The sequence below is a fragment of the Amblyraja radiata genome, chromosome 8 (genome assembly GCF_010909765.2).
Source record: "Amblyraja radiata isolate CabotCenter1 chromosome 8, sAmbRad1.1.pri, whole genome shotgun sequence".
Taxonomy (NCBI): domain Eukaryota; kingdom Metazoa; phylum Chordata; class Chondrichthyes; order Rajiformes; family Rajidae; genus Amblyraja; species Amblyraja radiata.
The window spans coordinates 46,417,875-46,434,116 of NC_045963.1; the positions used below are offsets into that span (position 1 = coordinate 46,417,875).

Here is a 16,242-nt window from a genome sequence, read left to right on the forward strand (position 1 = left end):
CGAATGAGCTGCCAGAGGAGGTAGTTGAGGCAGGTACTATAACAGATGGAAAAGACGGAGATGCAAGCAACTGCAGATGCTGGAATGGAATATCTGATCTGTTTTGGATAGCAACGCTTTTCACTGTACCTTAGAACAAGTGACAATAATTATAAACCTAAACCTAACTAATTAATAATTACAGACAGGACCCTGATTCCATGTCTCAATTAAAAAAAACTTGGTCATGGAAACCAAACACAAATAAAACGAATAATTCTACCCGTTAGGTGTGAAGGAAGTTTGCCCAGGCTGTTCCTCCGCGCTGACAGGAGTGGCCTCAGGGGAGGGAGGGCGGGCAGGTAGGATGGAGCAACGCTGCCGCCAGTAGAACAGATCATCAGAGCGACGGGAGAGGAGAGGAGGGTTCACAGGGGAGGGAAAGAGAGAAGGTAAGAGGGGGAGGGAGGGAGGAGAAGGTTCGCAGGAGGCGGGGAGAGTCGGCCGCCCGGGTCGCTACACTGTAACAAAGCGGCGCCTCGCTACACGCTGCCTGGATACAGCGGAGCGCGGGAACCCGCACCGGGACACAGACCGGGGACATGAAGCAGAGAGCGGGTTCTGACGAGTGAAGTGGGAGGAAAAGAGGTGATTATAATCCGTATTGTTATGATGATGTTAAAGCCCGCTGTCCGCTCCCGATAAAGGAGCCGCTGAACAGTCCGTGGGTGATCTGTGGCCCGTTCCCATGGTGAAACGCCACGCCGCGGGAACCGCTCCCCCCCCACCCCCTGGCGCCGGCTCTCATGTTACCATGTGTCACCCCCTCACTCTCACTCTCACCTTCATCCCCCCCCCCACTCTCACCCCCCCCCCCCCACTCTCACCCCCCCACTCTCACCCCCCACTCACACTCCCCCACTCTCACCCTCATCCCCACCTTCACTCTCACCCCCCACTCTCACCCTCATCCCCACCCTCACTCTCACCCCCACACCCCCCTCACTCTCACCCCCCACTCTCACCCCTCACCCCCACCCTCACTCTCACCCCCACCCCCCCCTCACTCTCACCCCCCACTCTCACCCCTCACTCTAACCCCCTCACACTCTCACGCCCCTCTCTAACTCTTCCACTCTAACCCCTCCATTCTCTACCCCCCACTCTAACCCCCTCACTGTCATCTCCCACTCCAACCCCTCCATTACCCCCTCACTCTCATCTCCTCACTCTCACCCCCTCACTCTCACCCCCCTCTCTAACCCCCTCACTGTCCCCCCCTCTCTAACCCTTCCACTCTAACCCCCCCATTCTCTACCCCCACTCTCACCCCCCTCCCCCCCCGCATTCTCACCACACCACCCCTAGCTCACAACCCCCACCCCCCATTCTAACCCCACCCCACCCCATGATCTAACACCCCCCCACACCCTACGCTTAACGGTCACGGTGGCACAGCGGTAGAGTTGTGCCTTACAGCAAAATGCACCGCCAGAGACCCGGGTTCGATCCCGACTACGGGTGCTGTCTGTATGGAGTTTGTACGTTCTCCCCGTGACCTGCGTGGGTTTTCTCCGAGATCTTCGGTTTCCTCCCACACTCCAAAGACGTACAGGTATGTTGATTAATTGGCTTGATAAAATTTTTTAAAAAAAGTAAAATTGTCCAAGTTGGCGATATGCAGAGTACTGCCCTGCCGACTACAAAATTCAGAAGGTTCATGGTGGGTAAGGGTTGTCCCCTATATGTGTGTGTGTGTATATATTGCTACATCTGCAATGGTGAGACTGGTCTGTGTGATGGACTGATTGACATGAGATGAGAAGGTAGTAATGGTTTTGATATTCTAGATTAGTGCGCGTATTCAGGGTTACGGGGAGAAGGCAGGAGAATGGAGTTGAGAGGGGAAGTTAGAGCAGCTATGATTGAATGGCAGAGTAGACTCGATGGGCTGAATGGCCTTATACTGCTCTTATGACTTATGAACTTATGTACTCCTGAACTAATGCTGCCTCTCTGTGTGGGTCTGACACTCCATCTCGTTAGTACAACTACTACATTTTTGAAATTCTTGCTACAGAAATCATTGACATTTTCTACCACCAAAATAGTTAAGATCTTTGATAAATGATGCAGTTCTTTCAAGCAATCGCAAGGCACGGGGAAACTTACTGATAGTTAGGAATAAATGAGACACAAGAAACTGCAGACACCAGAGCCCTGCACAAAACACAAAGTGCTGGAGGAACTGAGTGGGTCAGGCAGCATCTGTGGAGGGAATGGACAGGCCATTGACAAATGCTGGAGGTGCTAGTAGATCATCTGTCCATTCCCTCCACAGATGCTGCCGGATCTGCTGAGTTCCTCCAGCACTTTGTGTTTTGTACTTTAGGGGAAAAAAACTCTTATCAGCTCGCATGCACTTGCAGAACTGTTTGTGCTTGTGGTTTTAGCAACTTTGTGTTGATCTGTAAGTGATCAACGTATTGTTAAATAAAGTAGACTTCAGCTGGTTTACTGAAAGACACAATATGCTGGAGCAACTCAGCGGGTCAGGCAGCATCTCTGGAGAACATGGATAGGTGATGTTTCTGGAAGGGACCCTTCTTCAGACTGAGTTGAGTTACTCCAGCACTTTGTGTCTTTTTCTGTTAAATAAAGTGCCACATTACCAAGTATTGCAAGATATTTATTTTGTCACTGTCTCGGTGTATCTGTGCTGACATGCCCACATACCTCAAGCTAATTACCTTTCTCCAATTTCTCAATTACCCTTTTGTTACAAAGAGTAAAGTTTACATTCACGCACCTAACTTCTAAGGAACAAAACTTTTTTTAAAGAGTACCAATATCCCAAAATCATGATTATTTCTGATCTACATATTACGGAAAGTTTATTTAATACAATTGCTTATTTTTTCTTTATTGGTTGCACTGTGAACTAGTATAGCTTTGTTTATTATTGTCACATGTACAGTAAAAAGCCTCGTTTTTTTGTTGCATGGTATCCAGTCAGCGAAAAAACTATACATGATTACATTCAAGCTTTCCACAGTGTACAGTCACAAGACAATAATGTTTAGTGCACGATAAAGTCCAGTAAACTCTGATTCAAGATAGTTTGAATGCCCGTAATGAGATAGATGGTAGGTCAGGAACATTCTCTCGTTGGTTGGTTCAATTGCCTGATAACAGCTGGGAAGAAACTGTCCCTAAATCTGGAAGTATGCGTTATCACATTTCTGTACATCTGATGGCAGAGGGGAGTAGGGTGTGAGATTAGTCCTTGATTATGCTGGTGGTCCTGCTGAGGCGTGTAAATTATGTAAATGGAAGGGAGGTTGGCTTCGATCCTGACTATGGGTGCTGTCTGCATGGTTTGAACGTTCTCCCTGTGACCACGTGGGTTTTCTCCGTGTGCTCCGGTCTCCTCCCACAGTCCAAAGACCTACAGGATTGTAGGCTGATTGTCTTGGTTAAAATGTAAATTGTCCCAAGTGTGTGTCGGATAGTGCTATTGGGCCGAAGGGCCTGTTTCCATGTTATATTATTAAACTAAACTAATCATGCAGGGTATCTTGCTCTAAATTTAGATTTAGAAATGTCCACATTTTGTTTTGCTGGTTGCTTTGATTTGCTAATCTCAATTATACCTTCAGTGATGAAATAGTTTAGTGTCTCGCCCGGAATGTACAAGTTGCTGCTCGTCCCTTTCATAGAAAATAAAACGCCAGACAAGAAGTGTGTCAGGAAACAGAACACAAAATGCTGGAGCAACCCAGTGGGTCAGGCAGCATCTGTGGAGGGAATGGACAGGTGACGTTTCAGGTCAGGACCCTTTTTCAGTCCTGACACGAAAGATTACCTGTCCCTTCCCTTCACAGATATGCCTGACTCCCTGAGTTCCTCCAGCACTTTGAGCATCTGCAGTTCTTTGCGTCTCCAAATATAATGGGAAATTGAGTATAGAATCTGGGACATCACGTTACAGTTGTACGGGATGTTAGTGAGGCTGCATTTGGAGTATTGTGTTCAGTTTTAGTCACCCTGCTGTCAGAAGGACGTTGGTAAGCTGGAAAGAATGCAGAGAAGATTTACGAGGATGTTGCCAGGACTCGAAGGCCTAAGCAACAGGAAACGGTTGGGCAGGCTGGGACTTTATTCCGTGAAGCACAGGAGGCTGAAGGGTGATCTTATAGAGGTGCATAAAACCATGAGGGACACAGATAGAGTGAATGCACAAAGTCTTTTACAGAATCAAGAACCTGAGGACATAGGTTTGAGGTGAGAGTAGGAAGATTTAATAGGAACCTGAGAGGCAACATTTTCATCTAGAGGGTGGTAGGTATCTGGAACAAGCTGCCCGAGGAGGTTGTCGGAGCAGGTACTAGAACAACATTTAAAAGACATTTGGCCAGGTGCATGGATAGGAAAGGTTTAGAGGGATATAGGATTTCCCCCTGGGTAAAGGACTGTGCGATCACCCTATTTATTCCCCTCATGATCTTATACGCCACTATAAGATTACCCCTCAGCCTTCTGTGCTCCACGGAATAAAGTCCTCGGCTGCTCAACCTCTCCCTATAGCTCGGGTCCTTGAGTCCTGGCAACATCCTCATAAATCATCCCTGGAATCTCCAGCTTAAGTTCAGTTTATTGCCACGTGTAATGACGTACAGTGAAAAACGTTTCTGTTGCGTGCTATGCAGTCAGAAAAAAGAGTGTACATGATCACAATCAAGCCGTCCACAGTGTACAGATGCAGGATAAAGGGAATAACGTTTCGTGGAAGATAATGGCACCATTATGTAAGATACTTAAGCCAAAGTTGACTCCTTGGGCAAACATTAAAGATCCCTCCTTGTTGAATTGCAGGAGTGAGTTATTTTCCAATGTCCAGGTCCATTATTTTTTCCTCGTTCAATGTCGCTGGTAGAGCCACATTGCTGTTTGTGGGAGCTGTGTGCAAATTGGTGGCTGCAATTTTTAAAACTGCAATACTGACGTCAAAGGCTGGTCTTTGTACCTCCTGAGATCAGGAAAGGTGCTGCACTTTGCGCTGAACACTGTTCTGGCTGTGAGAACAATTTCTGCGCTGACGTGACAGTGGATGCTGATGTAAGTGTTTGGTTCACCCGCTCCAAATATATAGAACGTTACAAAACACTCTGATCTTCAGAAAAGAAACTACACTGTTACATTATCGAGGGTTAGTGTGTTTCATGGAGTCGGAGAAAATATCTGGATATCTTGAACAGTTTTGCTGCCATTGGAATGAGGACTAAAACTGTTGCAAATAGCAGGTCAGGCGGCCTACATCGACAAATGATACTTCTCACGTTGCTGTTTGTGGGAGGTTGCTTTCTGCCAATGGCTGCTATCTTCCATCAGAACATGCTGAATGGATCTTGGTTTAACTTCTCCCCACCATCGAACAGATCTACAGGGTCCGCAGCGGGTAGAGCAGCTGTCCCACAGCGCAGGTGACCCGGGTTCAATGCTGATCTCAGGTGCTGTCTGTGTGGAGTTTGCACATTCACCCTGTAATCACGTGGGTTTCCTCCGGGTGCTCCGGTTTCCTCCCACATTCCAAAGAGTTGCAGGTTTGTAGGTTAATTGGTCTCTGTAAATTGCCTCTACTGTGTAGATGGGTGGATGAGAAAGTGGAATAACAGAACGAGCCTGAACGGGTGATCGATGGTCGGTGTGGACTCAATGGTCTGAAGGACCTGTTTCCATGCTGTATCTCTAAACTAAAATTGAAACCAAAGGAGGCATGAGACACTGCCTGAAAAAGTCAGACAGCATCATCAAGACCGACAACACCCTGGCCACGCTCTCATCTCGCTGCTACAATCAGGAAGAAGGTACAGGAGCCTGAAAACCATGACGTCCAGGCTCAAGAACAGCTTCTTCCCAGCAACCATCTTGAACACTGCACAACACTAACCTCAGCAATTATGATCTACGATGGACTGTGTCCACTACGGACACAGTTGTGCTATGGACTTCAGTTTTGCATGAATATGGTTACTGTTGTGGATATTAATTTATTGCTGATTATTAATATTTATGTCTGTGTTATTGCATTGACGACCATGTAAAGCTGCAGTAAGAGAGAATTTCATTGTTCTGTTGTCGGTACATGTGACAATTAAACACTCTTGGTTCTCGAAAAATTGTCAACTGGGATGACGTTTAAATCCCCCAATTTGTTCAGAATGTAGCAAGATGTTCCAAAGAATTTCCTTTTCTGATAACCTCATTTTGCTTGCCCTCTTTGTTCTCTGAATTCTATGTTCGCTGTTAATCTGTTTTAAAATTGTTTAGTTTAGTTTATTGCCACATGCACTGAAGTGCAGTGAAAAGCTTTTTTATTGCGTGCTATCCTGACCCAAAACATCACCTATCCACGTGCTCCAGAGATGATGCTTGGCCCGCTGAGTTACTCCAGCAATGTGTGTCTTTTTTTAAAGTACAGTGTATTGAATTAGCGATCTCATTAGATTAGTTTAATTTAGAGATACAATGCGGATCTAGGCCCTTCGGCCCACTGAGTCCATGCTGACCAGCGATCCTTGCACACTAACACTATCCTACACACACAAGGGACAATTTACAATTTTACCGAAGCCAATTAGCTTACAAACTTGTACGTCTTTCTAGTGTGGGAGGATAGCGGAGCACCTGGAATAAACCCACGCTGTAACAGGGAGAAGGTTCAAACTCCGTACAGACAGCACTCGTAGTCAAGACCGAACTTGGGTCGCTGGTGCTGTGAGGCAGCAACACCACCGCTGCGCCACTGTGTTTGGTTTTATTTCTGTAATTGGCGTTTTCACTTGTTTCTGCTCTTTACCAGCTGGCCGGGGCTATGGGATGGATGACGCAGAACAGAAGGAGTACGTGTGTCAGCTGAGGCAGGTGTTTGGCCAGTGTGACAGCACAGGGTTGGGATACCTGGATCGTGACGGGCTGACGGACCTGTGCCAGAGACTACACCTGGACACCCAGCTCCCTGTGCTGCTGCAGACCCTCCTGGGCAGCAGCCCCCACACCAGGGTAGGTCCCAGCCATGTGCAAACCCGTGGAATCTGTGTGCTCTGTGGCTTTGTGCAAAACCCGACTACCACTCCCCCTCATTGTGTTGTGATTATGGGTGGAGCCCCCGGGGAATAAGGGCTGAAGAGAGCTGTGCGCGGAGAGGGGCGATGGCTCACGGGACGACCAGACTGAAGGTGACGGCTGCAACGGGCCTTTATGGCCCACTGTAGCGGGGACTGTAAAATGGTGCCAAGATGCCGACTCTTGTACATGGACTCATTGGGCTGTTCTGTACATTCTGTACTCGTCGGGGGATTGTGCGACAAGTAGGTGATAGTTTTGTTGATCTGTATGCAAAAAAAGTAATGCACTGTACCTTAGTACAGGTGATAATAAATAAACCACTGAACTATTAATCTGGGTTTAGCTTTATTGTCACGTGTACTGAGGTACATTGAAGAACGTTGTTTTGCAATGCTATCCACACAGATCAGATAACACTCTTCATAAATACAATCACGTCAAGTACAATAGGTAGAGTAAAGAGTAAGATGCAGAGGACAGAATATAGTTCTCAGCATTGTAGAACATCAGTTCCAGAGGCAAAGTCCAATGTCCGCAATGGGGTAGAGGTGAATCGGACAAGACCCTAGCTTATGGAAGGACCACTCAGAAGCGTCAGAGTGGAGGGGAAGAAGTTGTTGTTTAATGTAGAACCGATCAATGAAGCAAAATGTCACTTGGTTCATGGAGCCACCAAACATAATGCGGTGTTTGCAATTGTCAAGCAGATGAGGGGGTGGGGAGGTGGGAAAGGGGAAATGGGCATGGGGAGGGGGATGGGAGCAATGGGCGAGGGGAGGGGGGAGGGGCATGGGGAAAGTGAAGGGGTGTGGGGCATGGGGAAGGTGAAGGGGTGTGGGGAGGGCGTTTGGACGGTGCCGGGAGGGACATGGGGAGGCAGGAGGGCTGGGTGTGGAGAGCGGAATAGGGTTTGGTTGGGAATTCCAGATTGTGCGGTCGGGAGAAGGGAAGAAATGGCCACAACTAATTTCATGCATTGATTGTTCTCCCTGTAAAGTAACTGATGCTGTTGAAACCTACAGGTGAATTTTGAGGAGTTTAAAGAAGGTTTTGTTGGTGTTTTATCTGCCGGCATCGATCTCAGTACTTCCGAAGATGACAGCAGTTATTTCAAGCCAGGTAAATACTCCTTTCAGCGCAGCATTTTTATTAATCCTCAAGGTAACAATATAGTTAGGTTTATACTTATTATCGTCACATGTACTGAGGTACAGTGAAAAGCTTTGTTTTGTATGCTATCCAAATAGGAAGAAGGGTCTCGACCCAACACGTCACCTATTCCTTTTTCTCCAGAGATGCTGCCTGACCTGCTGAGTTACTTCAGTATTTTGTGTCTATCTTCTAATCTAGACCATATATACCGTACATAGATGCAATCAGTACAAACTCAAGTACAATAGGTAGAGCAAATGGGAAAGTACAGACAGAGGACAGAATATAGTTCTCAGCATTGTAGCGCATCAGTTCCAAAGGCAATGACGGCAATGGGGTAGAGGTGAATCGGACAGGACCCTAGCTTATGGAAGGGGCGTTCAGAAGCCTGATAACAGAGGGGAAGAAGCTGTTCCTGAGTCTGAGCCGGGAGAAGAACGAATGACCGTGGTGAGACAAGTCTTTGATTTTGTTGGTTGCTTTTCCGAGGTTGATTTTATTTCACCTTAGGCATGGAAATGCTCTTGTAATTATTGTCATAGCAATTATAAGGGACTTGATGATATGAACCACCGGCTCCATCTCGAGTTCAAACAGGAGAATCTAAAATCATTGTCTTGTGTTGACTGTGCCTGAACCCCTCTGTCGGTGGATCACCAGCTTCCTGACAGACAGGAAGCAGCATGTGAGGCTGGGAAAGCACAACTCGGACCCGCAAACGCTCAGCATAGGAGCACCGCAAGGCTGCGTACTCTCTCCTCTCCTCTACTCTCTCTACACCAACGACTGCACCTCCACAGACACCTCTGTCAAGCTTCTCAAGTTTGCGGACGACACAACCCTGATTGGACTGATCCAGGATGGGGAGGAATCTGCCTACAGACAGGAAGTGTCACAGCTGGAGTCCTGGTGCCATCGCAACAACCTAGAGCTCAATGCTCTTAAGACAGTGGAATTGATTGTAGACTTTAGGAGAGCTCCCCCTCCCCTCACCCCACTCACCATCAACAACATCACAGTCACATCTGTGGAGTCTTTTAAGTTCCTGGGAACCATCATCTCCAAGGACCTTAAGTGGGGGGCTATCATCGACTCCACAGTCAAAAAGGCACAACAGAGGATGTACTTCCTGCGGCAGCTGAGGAAGCACAATCTGCCACAGGCAATGATGGTCCAATTCTCCACGGCCATCGTAGAGTCTGTTCTCACCTTCTCCATCATGGTCTGGTTTGGCTCAGCCATCAAGCACGACACCTGGAGGCTGCAGCGAATCGTCCGATCAGCAGAGAAGGTTATTGACTGCAACCTTCCCTCCATTGATGAACTGTACACTGCAAGGGCCAGGAAGCGAGCGGGCAAGATCATCTCTGACCCCTCTCAACCTGGCCACAAACTCTTTGAATCACTTCCCTCTGGAAGGCGACTCCAGATTGTCAAAGCTGCCACAGCCAGACATAAAAACAGTTTTTATCCACGAGTAGTTGCTCTACTCAATAGCCAAAAATCTGTAGCCTCCCTTTGATCTGGTATTTTGTTGGTTCACATGCTTGATCAATGGTGTTTTATCATTAATGTTTTATTATTATTAATGTTTAGTGTTTTCTGAGTCATTCGTAACTGTCACTGTATGTAATGTTGTTACTTGTGGGCGGAGCACCAAGGCAAATTCCTTGTATGTGAATACTTGGTCAATAAACTTACTTACTTTCTGATTCCTACATCCCTTCCGTTTTGGGATGGTGCATACAAACTCTGCCGTCAACAATTAACGCACAGGTTATGTAGTGGACAAAAAATAACCTCCAATCCTTGTTGCCTTTGACTGAATGACCCAATGATGCTCCTATGGCTTGTGTACTTTCGCATGTCATTGCACTGTTGCAGCTACATGTAACCATTAAACGCTTGTGCCTTTCAGCGATTCCGGAGGAGGTTGAGCCAAGGTTGGTCAGGGGAGGGAAGCGATACGGCCGGCGCTCTGTGCCAGAGCCCCCTGACTCGGAGGCCGAGGCGAGTGGAGATCTGGAGGAGCCGTTTCACCTGCAGACCGAGCCCACCGCGCAGATTGCCAAGGGGGGTCCACTGAGGCTCTCAACGTCTCTGGAAAGTGTCGAGGTGGGTCTGGTTCGCTGGTCGGCCATCACTTCTGTTCTGTTGTCTTCTGTCCTCAGTGGGAAAGCATGCACATCCTTGGCCAGAGTTGGCGTGGGGGTGGGGGTGGCATTCCTGCTGGTTTTGCCAGCTGTGAACTTATTGTGGCCTCTTTCTGTTACAGAGCCTCAAGTCTGATGAAGAACTCGATCTCCATCAAGAATCCCCTCTGGAGACCTTCGAAGCACTGGGTAAATAGTTTTAAGACAATAGTTAATAAAAATAACTGTGTTGGACTACTCTTGGGTTATTTTATGCAGTTCTGGTCACCACACTCTGGGAAGGATGTGTTGAATTTTTTCTGAATGCTCTCTCGATTAACAAGAAAAAAAGGATGACACAAAGTGCAGGAGTTACTCAGCGGGTCAGACAGCATTTCTGGAGAACATGGATAAGTGACGTTTTGGTCCACGTTCTCCAGAGAAGTTGCCTGACCCTCAGAGTTAAGGGCCTGTCCCACTTTGCAATATATTTCGGTGGCGAGCGTCAGTGACTGACGCCCGTAAAACCGTGAAGTTGTACAACACACACGCTGACGTATGCTCTCCTGCCGGTGACGCCCGGTTAGGGTTAGGGTTAGGGACCACAGATGGGTTGTAAAATATTTTTCCTTCAATGCATGGATTTTAAACATTAATATATTAAAATTAATACAATAAAATCAATTGTGCAAAATAAAAGATGTCTGAGTCGTTCAGTTTATTTACAGATGTATTGGTCCGCTTCCAGATCCAAATCACCGTCTCTAACTTTTCACAGGGATGAATTCAGTGAGTGTAGACTGAACTCCCCTCTCCCCTCCATCCCCCTCTTCATCCCTCCAGTCCCCATCCCTCCTTCTCCACCCCATCACCCTTCTCCCCTCTCCCTCCCTCCGCCCCGCTCCACTCTTCTCCCCCTTCTCCACTCCCCCCCTCCCCTCACATCCCCTTCTCCCCTTCTCCCCCCTCCCCCTTCTCTCATTCTCCAACCCCCCCCCACTTTCCCCGACGCCCCCCATTTGTGGACCCAGCCTGTGACCAGCGATCCCCCGCACACTATCCCACACACTCTAGGGACAATTTATACAAACCTGTGTGCCTTTGGAGTGTGGGAGGAAACCCTAACCCAAGCCCTAACCCTAACTCTAGGTTGATATGCTTGGTATTAGTATAAATTGTCCCTAGCGAGTGTGGGATAGTGTGCAGTACTATTAGTGGGATTCAGCTGCCGCAGGCTGGGTCCACAAATGGAGGGCGTCGAGGAAAGTGGGGGGGGGGGGGGGGGGGGAGGTTGGAGAATGGGAGAAGGGAGGGAGGGAGAAGGGGATGTGAGGGGAGGGGGGAGTGGAGCAGGGGGAGATGAGTGGAGCGGGGAGAAGGGAGGAAGAGGGGGGAAGGGAAGAAGGGCGGGGAGGGGAGAAGGGTAGGGGGAGTGGAGAAGGAGGGATGGGGCGGGAGGGGGGGTACAGGGGGGTGGAGGGGAAAGGGGAGTTCCGTCTACACTGACTGAATCCATCCCTGTGAAAAGTTAGAGACGGTGATTTGGATCTGGAAGCAAACCAATACATCTGTAAATAAAACTGAACGACTCAGACATATTTTATTGTATTAATTTTAATATATTAATGTTTAAAATCCATGCATTGAAGGAAGAATATTTTACAGCCCATCTGTGGTCCCTAACCCTAACCAGGCATCACCCGCAGGCCAGCATACGTCAGCGTGTGACAGTGCGCACGACATGACAAGACACCCAGATGTTGCCCCTGGATTTTGAACATTCCAAAATCCAGGGGCGACAGGGAGACACCACGCATCACCTGCGCGTCACTACACGCATCACCACGTGTCACGCCGCGTCACGACACGACAGCCTCTTTTCAGGCTGTCGCTGAAAATGTCGCCCAAGTGGGACAGGCCCTTTACTCCAGCACCTTGTGTCTTTTTCTGTAAATCAGCATCTGCAGTTCATTGATTCTACAAGATTCGTAAAGGTGTTGCCAGGAGATCTTGAGTTAGAGGTGGAGAATGTGTAGTCTGGACACACGAGGAACTGCAGATGCTGGAATCTTGAGCAGAACACACGATTGTGGAGGAACTCAGTGGGTCAGGCAGCATCTCCAGCAAAGTTTCAGGTCTGGCCAATCTGAACCAAAACATCGTCTGTCCATTCCCTGCACAGATGCTGCCTGACCCACTGAGTTCCTCCAGCACTTTGTGTTTGCTCTGGATTCTCACATGGAAAAGAGCCCCAAAGATCACAATTTATGCCTCAATAAATGCATACCTTCCATTATGTTCTTGCTCGCTGACTGCCCCTTGGCTCAGGTCTGGCTGAGTCTCCTCTTCTTGTTCCACACCCTCCCCAGACGCGGACCCTTGGTGTAGCAGTAAGGCTGGTGTAGCACTGAGGCAATGGACAGAGTAAAGAAGGCTGTTTGGGGGTAGGGTGAGTGAAGTGGGGGGTGATCTTATAGAGACTTATAAAATCAAGGGGGAGCAATGGGGATATGTAAAAATAAAAAGGCCATTTTGGCATGCCCCCTCCCCCTGTCAAACGGTTATTCTGTGCCGGAACGAACTGCAGAAGCTGGTTTACGAACATAGACACAAAAAGCTGGTGTAACTCAGCAGATCAGGCAGCATCACTGGACAAAAGGAATAGATGACGTTTCGGGTCAAGACCCTTCTTCGGACTGACAGAGGGAAACAAGGGATATGAAAAGTACATAGATCAAATGAATGAAAGGTATGCCACAGGACAAATCAAAGCCAGCAACAATGATCAAGGAAAGGTGGAGCCAGAGACCTGGGTTTGATCCTGACTATGGATGCTGTCTGTATGTAGATTGTACACTCTCCCTGTGACCGCGTGGGTTTTCTCTGGGTGCTCCGGTTTACTCCCACACTCCAGACATACAGGTTTGTAGGTTAATTGGCTTTGGTATTATTGTAAATTGTCCCTGGTGTGTAGGATCGTGCTGGTGTGCAGGTTGGTCGCTGGTCGGCACGCACCCGGTGGGCCGAAGGGCCTGTTTCGGCGATGTATCTTGAAGTCTAAAGTTTAAATGGGAACAGCCTCCCTTAGCCACATAATGAGATTAAAGAATTTAACGAAGACTTGGTCTGCATTAGGTTCCAAATGACAATGTTGTGTTTTCCATGTACCCACGGGAGATTTGTGACTTTTTAAATAGAGTTTTTACAAAGTTGTGGTTATCATTAGAGCTTCTAGGTTACTCTTTATGAAGCAAATTAAAATTTCATTTTTCCTGGGGTTCCCAAATTTTCTGCAACTTAAACTTCTAATGCGGATTACAAGTAAGCACGTGTTACAAATTAATCCATGCTGTCTGCGACTCAGTCCGGTACAGTACTGCCTGTCGGTGTGAAACTCTCCCGGCCATGGAAAGGGTCTCTGCTGGCAGCGACTGTATGAAGAGCTGATGGGTGCGTCACTTGCCTTTAATTTATTCTTCTCTGTAACTCTGCTAGGTAGCGTAGTCATTCAGAACCTTTTCCCCAGGGTGGAAATGTCAAAGACTACAGGGCAGAACGTTAAGGTGAGAGGGGGAAATGTTGTCTCCCAACTACAGAAAAATTACATTCTTAAGATAGACACAAAAAGCTGGAGTAACTCAGCGGGTCAGACAACATCTCTGGAGAAAAGGAATAGGTGCGTGTTGGGTCGAGACCCTTCTTCAGATTGAGAGTTGGGGAAAGGGAAACGAGAGACATAGACGGTGATGTAGAGAGATATAGCTCAAATGTCTGAAATATTTGTGAAAAACTAACAATGGTAAAGAAAACAGGCCATTGTTAGTTGTGGCCCAGGTGAAAATGATAGGGACAATGAGTCGCAACAAGACGACCTTGAACCTGGTATGACTTGGGTGGGGGAGGTATGGAGAGAGGGGGATGCAAAGGGTTACTTGACATTAGAGAAATCAATTCTTACTTGCTGCAGCTTTAATGCAATAACATGCAGATCCATGCCCAGTAAACAAGCTACACTTTGGGAGGTCAAATGCAAGGGGAAGATAGACAATGGCATGATTCGTAAAGACATTGATGTACAGAGGGATCTTGGGGACCAAAGCCATAACTCTCTGAAAAATTGGTACCACAAGTAGATAGAGTGGTAAAGAAGACATAAGAGATGCTTACGTTCGTAGACTGGGGCATTGAGTTGTCAGGAAGTCATGGTTTTATAGGACTTTGTTTAGGCTGAATTTGGAGTATTGCATGCAGTTCTGGTCACCCCATTACAAGGACGTGGATGCTTTGGAAAGGGTGCAGAGGAGGTTTACCAGAAGAAGGGTTTCGGCCCGAAACGTTACCTATTTCCTTTGCTCCATAGATGCTGCTGCACCCGCTGAGTTTCTGCAGCATTTTTGTGTACCTTACCAGAACTGTTGCCTGATTTAGGGGGTATTAGCTGCAGAGAGAGGTTGGACCATGATAGTGTAGTCTAGTTTTAGAATCCTGTACCCTGGGACAAAGACTGCGAGCGTTCACTTTATCCATGCCCCTCATGATCTTGTACACCTCAATAAAGCCTCCTAAGCTCCAAAGAAAGTCCCAGCCTATCCAACTTCTCCCTTAACCGAGATGAGAAAGATATTTTTCACACAGAGTGGTGAATCTCTGGAATTCTCTGCCACAGAAGGTAGTTGAGGCCAGTTCATTGGCTATATTTAAGAGGGAGTTAGATGTGGCCCTTGTGGCTAAAGGGATCAGGGGGTATGGAGAGAAGGCAGGTACCGGATACTGAGTTGGATGATCAGCCACGATCATATTGAATGGTGGTGCAGGCTCGTAGGGCCGAATGGCCTACTCCTGCACCTATTTTCTATGTTTCTATGTTTCCCTCCAACTCAAGCCCAGGTAAGTCAGTGTAAATCTCTGAAAACTGTGGATCAAGAGGTTAAAGATGTTTTTTTGTTTAGACCTACTTTACATTTACTGAAATTCAAAAAGACTGCATCACAGAACAAAATGCAGTAAAATATTTGGTTGTGTTAATCCTTATCTCCAAGGAACATATAGGCATGTGGGTTCCAGTTTGCAAGGTTGATCGATAAAGAATAGCCTTGCCATTGATGGGGCAGTGAAATCCAACAAGCTTCTGAAACAACCATGTAGATGTGGTCTGAAGAAGGGTTTCGGCCCGAAACGTCACCTATTTCCTTTGCTCCATAGATGCTGCTGCACCCACTGAGTTTCTCCAGCATTTTTGTGTACCTTCGATCTTCCAGCATCTGCAGTTCCTTCTTGAACACATGTAGATGTGGCTTCTCTCTGCGTTTAACTATTCAAATATTCTCCCCGCTAACCTTGCCTATAATGGAAACTTCCAGACAAAGGCCAAAGCACCAAATCCTCATGGAGTTTGCAAATTCTCCCTGAGACCATGTGGGTTTCCTTCCGGTGCTCCGGTTTCCTCCCACATCCCAAATGTATCTGGGGTTATAGGTTAATTGGCCTCTGAAAATTGATCCTAGTATTCAATGAGTGGATGAGAAAATAGGATAACATAGATCTACTGTGAATGGGTAGCATGGACTTGGTGGGCCAAAGGGCCTGTTTGCATGCTGTATCTCAGTGTAGGTTAGTTTAGAGATACAGCGTGAATATGGGCCCTTTGGCCCACTGAGTTTGCACCGACCATCAATCACCTATACACTAACACTATCCCATACACACTAGGGAGATTTTACAATTTTACCAAGCCAATTAGCCTGCAAATCTGCACGTCTTTTGAGTGTAGGAGGAAATTGGAGCACCCGGAAGAAACCCACGTGGTCACAGGGAGAACGTACATGCTCTGTACAGACAGCACCTGTAGTCA

At 47.4% G+C, this 16,242-nt stretch overlaps 1 protein-coding gene across 2 annotated transcripts in view; it reads left to right on the forward strand.

Annotated features, from left to right (window-relative positions):
- Positions 1-442: 442 nt before the first annotated feature.
- Positions 443-16,242, forward strand: part of ninl (ninein like) — a 51,863-nt gene continuing 36,063 nt past the window's right edge. The window contains exons 1-5 of one of the 2 annotated variants that reach the window (XM_033025805.1): positions 443-627; positions 6,842-7,041; positions 8,130-8,226; positions 10,178-10,374; positions 10,535-10,601. In XM_033025805.1, the coding sequence (XP_032881696.1) occupies positions 6,859-7,041; positions 8,130-8,226; positions 10,178-10,374; positions 10,535-10,601 (544 nt within the window). In that variant the 5' untranslated portion in view covers positions 443-627; positions 6,842-6,858. The remainder of the gene's footprint in view (positions 628-6,841; positions 7,042-8,129; positions 8,227-10,177; positions 10,375-10,534; positions 10,602-16,242) is intronic. The other variant, XM_033025807.1, reaches the window with a different exon arrangement.